The sequence below is a fragment of the Pipistrellus kuhlii genome, unplaced genomic scaffold, assembly GCF_014108245.1.
Source record: "Pipistrellus kuhlii isolate mPipKuh1 unplaced genomic scaffold, mPipKuh1.p scaffold_m20_p_18, whole genome shotgun sequence".
Lineage (NCBI taxonomy): Eukaryota > Metazoa > Chordata > Mammalia > Chiroptera > Vespertilionidae > Pipistrellus > Pipistrellus kuhlii.
Genome location: NW_023425493.1, coordinates 23946787 through 23956075, shown reverse-complemented (window position 1 = coordinate 23956075; position 9289 = coordinate 23946787). Strand labels below are relative to the sequence as shown.

Genomic DNA, 9289 nt, shown 5'->3' with positions numbered 1-9289 from the left:
GAGACCCGCGGCAGGGACCTGGGGTCCTTCCGTAAAGAAGCCCTGCTCACGGTTGTTCTCTCCTGGAGGCTGGTTGTCTGCCAGAGCGGCTGCTTTCAGCCTTTCTCTCTGGGAGGTGATGGCAGCGGGAGGGAGGAGATGGGTTGGCTTCATTTCCACTTCTGCTCCGAGACTGAGGCCCCATCCCAAGCCCCTCACTCTTCCCATCGGGAACCGTGGGGGCTGTTTAGGCCCAACCACATCAGAGGGCAGCAGAAATGTCAGCCAAGGGTCCAGCTTGCCAAGGGCATTTTATTCACGGTCTGCAGTAGTGTTACAGAGTCCCCCCCTTGCCCCACTTGCCTGGGTCTTGGGGAAATGCAGCTAGAAGGACAGGCCTGCATGCACGTCCCAAGGTCGCAGAAATCAGAGGGATGGAAAACAAGGATGTGGAGGGAGACTGGGTGAGGGGCATGGGCCCCAGAAGAGAAAGGACTTGCCCTGATATTCAGGGAACAAATCAATTCCCGATCCCCTTGCCAAGCTAGGCCCTTGATTTCCCCTCATGTGGGTAGGTAGGGGGTGCTTCCAATGATGGAAACCTTCTTCTCATCTCCCTCAAAGGAAGTTGAGATTTAGAATGTCTCCTTAGGCCCAGCCGGGGTTGCTCAGTGATTGAGCATTGACCTATGAACCAGGAGGTCTTGGTTTGATTCCCGGTAGGGGCACATGCTTGGGTTATGGGCTCAGATCCCAGTGTGGGGCATGTAGGAGGCAACCAGTCAATGATTTTCTCTCATCATTGATGTTTCTATCTCTCTCTCTCTCCCTCTCCCTTCCTCTCTGAAATTAAAAAGAAAAATGAATGTCCCCTTATTCTGAATATCAACTTAGTGGGATTGGAGGGGGCACCCTGCCTCAGTTTGCCCCATCTCCACACATGCTCCTTCTCTGCAATGCTCCCCACCTCCTCGGACCCAATTCCATCCGTTCAAATCCTCCCGCCATTTAAACTTAGTTCCACCCAGGGAGGTGCAGAGCCAGCAGGGAGGTGGGCAAGAGGAGAGATGGAGTTTGGGGGCCCACTTCGCCTCTTCCTCCTCCATTACGGAGGCTCCGAGGACCACGCCGCTTCAAAATTCTCCAAATTCGGGGACCGGAGACTTTCCTCCCCAGCTTTGGGTCTTTGCATCTCTGCCAAGAAGCCCTCCCAGGGATCCGGGTACCCTCCCTGCCCCCATCAGGGGGTGGGGCTTTACCTGCAGCCCCTCTGGCCTAAGGAACAAGAGCCTGGGCCTCTCACCAGCCCCCTGGCCCAGCCCGGCCAGCAGGGGAAGCCCAGGGAAATGCCAGGTGGCTGGGGGGCCCGGGGGCCCTGGGAGCAGGGTGTCTGTCATGGGGGACCCTGGGAGAAGAGGGGGCAAGAAGGGCCCTGAGAGGCGGGCCCGGTCAGAGAGGGGAAAGGGCAGGAAGTGGGGTGTGAAGGAGGGAAAACTGGGCCGCTCTTCCCGGAGGCTCCCCACATGGCAGCAAGGGCTGAGCAGGCAGCGGGTGGAGGCAGAGCCGAGTCCTAGAGAAGGAGAGAACGGGTCAAGAGAGCCCCCGCTCCTTCCCCCCACTTCTCCTCCCACCTCCCGTTGCTTTTTCCTCTCGCTGAAAACTTTCTCTGCCCAGCCCGTGTGCCTTCCCTTTTCCTTTGCTTCCCGTCTCATCGTGAATGTCACTTCCTCAGGGAAACTTCCTCAGATTCCCCCCAGCCTGGGCAAGAGCCCTGGTGGCTCCTCCTGACCCCGGTACCTCCCCTGCAGGGCCCTCCGCCCCGTTGGCGTCAGGCGGCCGTTTGTGTGATGATAGCTGGGTGTTCGGCAGGAACAGTCTGTTTTCTTTTCCTCTGGATCCAGCCCAACCTGGCCCCTGTGAAGGGCTCAGTAAAAGTGTGTGGAATGAATGAGTGAATGAAGACACCCTTTGCCTCATACCCAGCGAATCCATTCCTCACTCTCCCTGTAGCGGGGGTGGGGGGCGTGCTCGGGGTTTAGCTGGGCAGAGAACTGGCTGCAGGGCCTGAGGCTTGTCCTTGAAATTCTCAGGCCTGTTTCTTCACAAAAGCTCCTCTCCCAGGTAAGAACGGGCGATGTCATCAGTAAGAGGGGGCCACGGAGCCACCACCGTGCACATGGGCGGAGCCCGGTCCTCCTCTTCTCCGGCTGGCTCTGGCCCATGCCTCTCCTCCTCCAAGAAGCCTTCCCTCCTCCCAGTCCTTCCACATCTGTCCTCTTTCCCCAGGATCCTACACAGGGGCTCCCAGGCCGGGCTTACTGGCAATGGCGACATAGAACTTCACTTCACTTTGTATATTTAAAAAACACACCCAACAACAACAACAACAAAAAAAACATAGCACCAGTTCTACATTTTTCTTAGTAAGGCTATCATTTAACTAGGAGAGCAAGTATCAACCCAATGTGATCACACTGGTGGGGCTATTGCTGATAAAACCTGGAAAAACAAATTTGTTATGACAATATAACTGGTTCATTTACTATGTCTGAAGCTGGATCTATGTAGGGGAAAACAATAAAAAGTGATTTGTCACTTAGCCAGCATGGCTCAGTGGTTGAGCGTCCACCTATGAACCAGGAGGTTGCTGGTTCGATTCCTGGTCAGGGCACATACCTTGGTTGTGGGCTTGATCCCCAGTAGGGGGCATGCAGGAGGCAATCGATCAATGACTCTCATTGATGTTTCTGTCTCTCTCTCCCTCTCCCTTCACCTCTGAAATCAACTTAAAAAAAAATATATATATCGATACGTCATTAGGAAAATCATGGAGTCCTCTGCCAGAGGACCCTCTCCTGGGCCCCTGTCCTTTCCCAGGGTCCTGACATGAGGTGGAGTCTGCTGTTTTGCACCAGGAAGGTTGTGTCCCCTGCCCTCTGAGGTCAAGGCTGTGTGTCCCCTTGGAGAGCCACAGCAGAATAGGCACATGGAGGAGATAGTACTGCTTCTCCTCCACCCCTTCCTAGCACCAATCCTGCACCTCTGCCTCTGGCTCAGCAGTGAGTGAGGAACTGCTGGGAGCTTGCCGTGAGCAGAGAGTGAGTTACGAGACGGTGGGGACATGGGAAGCAGCTTCCTCTCTTGGCTCTGGGTGCTCTCATGAAGGTGGAGGTTAGGAGCTGGCACAGCCTCCTGGCATCACCCTCCACAGTAAGGCAGGGGCTGCTCCTGGTCCTCTGCTGACCTAGCCCTGCTCAGCATCCCTCAGGGCCAAGCACAGGCGTGTGTGTGTGTGTGTGTGTGTGTGTGTGTGTGTGTGTGTACCTGGGCCAGGGAGGTGCCAAAGAGCCCACTCCAAGCCAGGGAACACTTTTCCCGCCTCATAGTTTCCCAAAGAGAGAAGCTCTGTGCCCAAGGCATTCCCAGAGCCGGGAAGAGGTGGCTGGGGTGGAGGAACAGGGAGAGCTGTTCAGCTCCAGGCTGCCGGATGAGTCCCGGCAGGCCCCGAGCCGCCCCGCCCACAGACCCAGCTGCACTCACAGGGGCCAGAGCCAGGCATCCGCGTTCTCTGAGAGCTGGGACCTCTGGGCCCCCAGCTACACGGGGGCGGGGCGGGGGGGACCCTTTAGTCCCTTTAGTCCGAAGGACCCTTTAGTCCTAAGGCCAAAGCTCTATCCACTGAGCCAAACGAGCTAGGGCTCTCTGAGCATCTTGAGGACCTCCTTTCATCTCTGGATCCCCACACCTGATAAGTAGCTAGTGCTCAAGAAATGTTTGTTGAATGAATAAAGGACTTATATCATCCCTTGTCTCAATGAACTGATATTTGGTCTTGTTCAAAGTATCCACAGGAACATAGGGTCATGCCAAAAGGTTCTTGAAATCTGGTCCTGTCAAAAGCGTCTGCTCTTAGAAAATGCCCTTGGGTTCAAACAGCCCAGAGTGTTTATTTCTTACTTTTGATCTACAGGTTAATACACAAAAAATGCTGTCATGTTTTATCGGTCCAATAATAGTGTTGTGGCTGTATGGCAATGATCTTTCTTGCCTTAGTGCCCAGCTGGTCATGGCTCATGGGCTTAGGTAGAGCGGTCGGGGTAGACCAAATTTCTCCATGGACATTAAAAATAAAAATAAAATAAATAATAAAATTATATGTATTGTTATTGATTTCAGACAGGGAGGGAGAGGGAGAGAGAGAAACATCAGTGATGAGAGGATCATAGATCGGCTGCCTCCTGCACGCCCCACACTGGGGATTAAGCCCTCAACCCGGGCATGTGCCCTGACCCAGAATCAAACCATGACCTCCTGGTTCATAGGTCGACACTCAACCACTGAGCCATGGCTGGCCGGGCTCCGCGGACATTGTGGACAGGGCCAAATCTCAGGGACCTTTTGGTGTGGGTGTTGTGGATAGGACCAAATGTCCTGCTAGCATGGTCTCATGCTCCCTACCCCTGTGTTCATCCAGAAGGGTACTCCCCGCACCTGGTTAAGATTCCCCGGGCCCTTGCCAGTCCCAAGCACTCACGGTAGACACTGCTGCTGCTCCCCTTCTTGTCCTCAGAGGCCTCCGGTGGCCCTCGGAGGGCCCACTGTCGGGCCAGCTGCTCCGCCGTGGCCCAGTGGGCGAGCAGCATGCAGTGCAGGAGCTGCGGAGCGAGGAGCAGCAGGTGTGGGGGTGCGATCGGCTCTGCCTGGCATCCGTTCCCCAGGACTGACTGTTTCAACAACCAGTTGTTAAAACAATGAAATGCTCTCATAACGGCTGTTAAATCACCCCTCCTGCCCACATACGTGCCTTGGACTCCTGACTGAGACTCCCACTCATCCCCTGGGATCCACCCCTGAAGGCGTGACGCCCAGCACAGGGGTGTTTTAGAGCATCTTAGAAGAGTCAGAGCAGTGGTCTGCAAACTCATTCGTCAACAGAGCCAAATATCAACAGGACAGCGACTGACATTTCCTTCGAGAGCCACGTTTTTTAAACGTCAACTATATGGATAGGTACATTGTTATTAACTTAATTAGGGTACCCCTTCAATCGCACTGTATATGCGCGCCCGCATGTGGTATTTTGTGGAAGAGCCACACTCCAGGGGCCAAAGAGCCGCATGGGGCTCTCGAGCCGCGGTTTGCCGACCACTGATTGAGAGGGTCAGCCCTGGGCACCCAGGGACTAGGATGCAAGGACATTGGAAGCTGCTGGGCCCGTGAGGCAGGAAGGAGGGCTGGGGGCCTGCTGGGCAGGGAGATCAGTCTGGCGGAGCCCGGGGTTCGGGGCAGCCTCCATGCTTACCTTGCTCTGCACACCCACGGGCATCAGGGTTGGCCAAAACCAGGTGGGGGCTGGCATTGCCCGTACCCCCCATAGAGGACAGTTGACCACGATGAGCTTGCTTAAGTTGAACTTGTACGTGAACCTTTTGCCTTTGGTCTTGTGCAGGATCTTCTTATTGTAATAATATCTGGAGGTCCCAAGGATGAGAATGGAGAGTTGGCCCCAGGGACCGGGAATGCAGCCTGCGACCCAGCCATGTCCCCTCCCCAGGCCAGCAGAGCTAACCCGGGGCTGTTCCTGGAGAACCTCACATGATCATTTCCCAAGCCTTAGAGAGGCAGGAGGCAGGTGGAGTGCCAGAAACCACAGCCCTTTTTCTCTGAACTCTGCCCCATCGGTCACTGGGGCTGTCCTCTCTCACCTGAGGGCCCGGCTCAGTTTATCGTAATTCATCTGTGGTTTGCACTTCCTGCGGCCCCAGAGGCGGGCCACCTCCTCCGGATCCTTGATGACAAACTCCCCGCACTCTCCCTGCTGCCAGGCGATGATATGGCGGAACTCTTCCTTCTGCAGCAGCTCCAGGATGAAGTGCCACAGCTGGATCTGCCGGGAGCCTGGGGAGGACTCAGCTTTGCAGGCCCAGTCAGGGAAGGCCAAGCCTGGGGCAGAGCGGGGAGTGTGAATGCCTCCAGCGCCACGGCTGGGCCGCGGTGGGAGACCTGGCAGAGGCTCACCTGAGATCCAGGAGTTGCCTGCATTGGTGGGGACGCCCTCCGCCAAGCAGCTGCGGTGCATGTTTCAGTCTGGAACTGTGTCTGGGCTTTGGGGGAAAGAAGAAGGGAAAGGAGAAAGCAGGGGAGAGGGAGAAAAGAGGAAGGAAAAAAGGGAAGGAGATAAGAGGGAAGAGATGAGGGGAGAAAAGGGAGACGGAGGCAGGGGAGCAGGGTCTGGGACAGGAAGCTCCACGACGCCCCCTCCTCTGGGGACCTCCTCACTGGCCAGGAGTGTCCCCAAGATGCTGAGTCACTTACACAGATGGAAAGGAAGGCAAGGGTCCTCTGTCCTCTGTCCTCACCCTGCTGGAGGATTTGGACAGAGAAGGAGATCTCTTCTCAAGGCTTAACAGGATTGGAGTTTTTCCCAAGATAAGACCACATGTAATTAATCATTGGCTCTTTCTACAATAAATCTTGAGTGGGCAGAAACCGGTTTGGCTCAGTGGTAGAACATCGGTCTGCAGACTGAAAGGTCCTGGGTTCGATTCTGGTCAAGGGCATGTACGTTGGCTGCGGGCACATTCCCGGTAGGAGGTGGCTGGTCGATGTTTCTCTCATCGATGTTTCTGGCTCTCTATCTCTCTCTCCCTTCCTCTCTGTAAAAAAATCAATGAAAAATATATTTAAAAATAATAATAATAATAAATAAATAAATCTTGAGTGGGAGGAGATGGCAGATACAAAGATCCCCTACCACTATTGTACCTAGACTAATTTTAGTAAAAGGCGAAAGATTTATGCGATCTGAAGAGAAACCAGAGCATGTACCTAGACTAATTTTACAGTTGAGAAGAGCAGGATTTGTGTGTGTGTGTGTGTGTGTGTGTGTGTGTGTATGTGTGTGTGTGTTTTCCACTGACGAGTCTAAGTGCCTAAGAAAGTATCCGGCACATCATAGGTTGTTCAAGAAATGATTGTTGATACAATCAATGAATGGTACTGAACTGATCCATGGTGCCTCTGTGTGTTTAACACCTGCCTTCTCCCTCCGAGTGCAGTGAGCTCCATGAGGTCAGGAACCCCAGCTGGTTCCCTGGAGCCCTTCCTAGCCCAGGGCCTTGCACTCCCAGGTACTCTGTAAATATTTGTTGAATTAATGAACAAGAGGAAGGAAGAGGGAAATTCGTTGTTGCCCAACTTGGCATGGGGAGGAGATTGTTGAAAGAGCCCCACTGTGATGCAGGCAAAGGGAGGAGAGAGAATGTCTAAGCCCCAAAGCCTTTGGGTGGAACTAAGGCTGCTACAAAAAGGCTGGCATCCTCTGTCACTGGCGGAAGAGGAAGTAATAAGCAGGAAGTGGAGGAGGGATGGGAGAGCTTGCCATGGGGATGGCAGGTCGCAGGCCTGCTCCTGTGGGTGGACCTAGAGGGGTTACCTGGAGGTAAGGACCACTTGTGAACAGGGGATGGGCTTACAAGGCCTGGGTGCTGGGCTCCCGTCTCTGATATGTGGGTGCAAGGTGAGCTTCGTTCTCTACCAGAACTTATTAGGTGCAAAGGTCTGGAGAGCATGTGGGTGTTTGGCTGGAGTGGCTGCCTCCTCTCCAGTCCAGGCTCAGAGAGGGAAAGCACCTGCCACGTGATGTTGAACTGCTATCCCCCACTCCTAGTCCACAGCACTTTCTCACTTATTTATTCTTTTGTTATTCCTCACCCAAGGATATTTTTCCATTGATTTTTTTTAGAGATTGAAAGGGAGGGGGAGAGACAAAGAGAGAGAAACATGGACGTGAGAGAAACACAGTGATTGGTTGCCTCCTGCACACCAACTGGGGCCAGGGACGGAGCCTGCAACCGAGGTGTGTGCCCTCAAACCCTTTAGTCCGCTCCATCCACTAAGCCAAACCAACAAGGACTCTTTTCTCATTTTTCAAAGTGATGCTTCAAGACTTTAAAAAAAAAAAATCTGTAGTAGTGCTACTGAAAGTCTAATGTGGATCTTAATAACCTTAATACCTCGTGCTTCCATTTTGACCCACATTTTGGTGATGCTCCCAAGGCTGAGGGAGGGGGAGAGCCCCACTCTGTCTCACTCCCCATCTCCCAGGTCCCTCCCTCTCGTGCTGTGAGCTAACCGTGCGAAGCTTTGGGGCGGCTCTACCAGGGTAGGCATCACCCCTGCAGTCCTGAGAACTAGAAATCAAGAAGGATCATAACCCAATCTTGAATCACCAGAGAGGCTGCACTTAAGCGCCTTGTGCCTCTCGAAGGGTTATAGCAGTGAGCAATCACTGTTGTCATCAGCATCCTCTGGTTCCTAACACAAATGCATATTACGACACGTGCCGGTTTCAGGTCATTATTTATTAGAAGCAAGAGAGATAATGATAACCATAGGGAGTATGCCTTCAACTGGAACTTGGAGGCCAAGGAGATGAATGCCAAGAGTAGATTTTACCTTGTTCAGAGTTTAGTTCATATGAATTGGGTTCCTATCATGCACTCAGCATTGGGTCTGACACGCTTTGTTTTTTTTTTTTGGTTTTTTTTGGTTATATGCTACTTCCTCAAATCTTCAGAAGAACCCCTTGAGGTGGGTATTATTATCTCTGTTTTGCAAGCCTAGGAAATTGAGGCTCTGACGATTAAGAGGCTTGCATAAGATCCTCGGGCAAGCGGCGGAGCCGGATGGGAACAGGTCTGTCTGACTCTAGGCTCCCAGCTGTAATCAGTCAATCGCGGCAGAAAAGCTGAGGATGAAACTCGGGAGCAGAGAGAGGAGGCTGGCAGGAGGCTGTGGCGCTGAAGGAGGCGCTTGGTGTAAACCTAAGAAGTGGGCTCTTCGCTAGAAAAACAATTCGCCGAGGACCCAGGACGCCAAAGGACAGTCAGATAGGCAGAGTGGAATACAGAAAGGATGAGAAAGACAGAAACACATGGGTGGGGGTGGGGGTGGGATCGAGAGTTCCAGATCAACACTGCATCTCTGCAAATTAGAAACTTGCATCAAAAGCCATTTTGTGCCCTGGCTGGTTTGGCTCAGTGAATAGAGAGTTGGCCTGTGGACTGAAGGGTCCCAGGTTTGATTCTGGTGTGTGTGTGTGGGGGGGGGGGGGGGACATGTGCCTTGGTTGCGGGCACATCCCCAGTGTGTGTGTGTGTGTGTGTGTGTGTGTGCGCGCGCGCGCGTGCGCGCGCAGGAGGCAGCTGATGGATGTTTCTCATCGATGTTTCTAGCTTTCTGTCCTTCTCCCTTCCTCTCTGTAAAAGATCAATGAAATATATATTTTTTAAAACTGTCATTTTGTTGT

General features: G+C 53.3%; 1 protein-coding gene across 1 annotated transcript; it reads right to left on the bottom strand.

The window, feature by feature from the left end:
• Positions 1-272: 272 nt before the first annotated feature.
• Positions 273-6442, bottom strand: ETV3L (ETS variant transcription factor 3 like). Its single transcript, XM_036442911.2, is given in 6 exon segments — positions 273-1211; positions 1213-1549; positions 4514-4634; positions 5282-5450; positions 5685-5922; positions 5998-6442. Coding segments are annotated over 6 exon segments (1053 nt in total). The 5' UTR covers positions 6059-6442; the 3' UTR covers positions 273-1084.
• Between the last annotated feature and the right edge of the window lie 2847 nt (positions 6443-9289).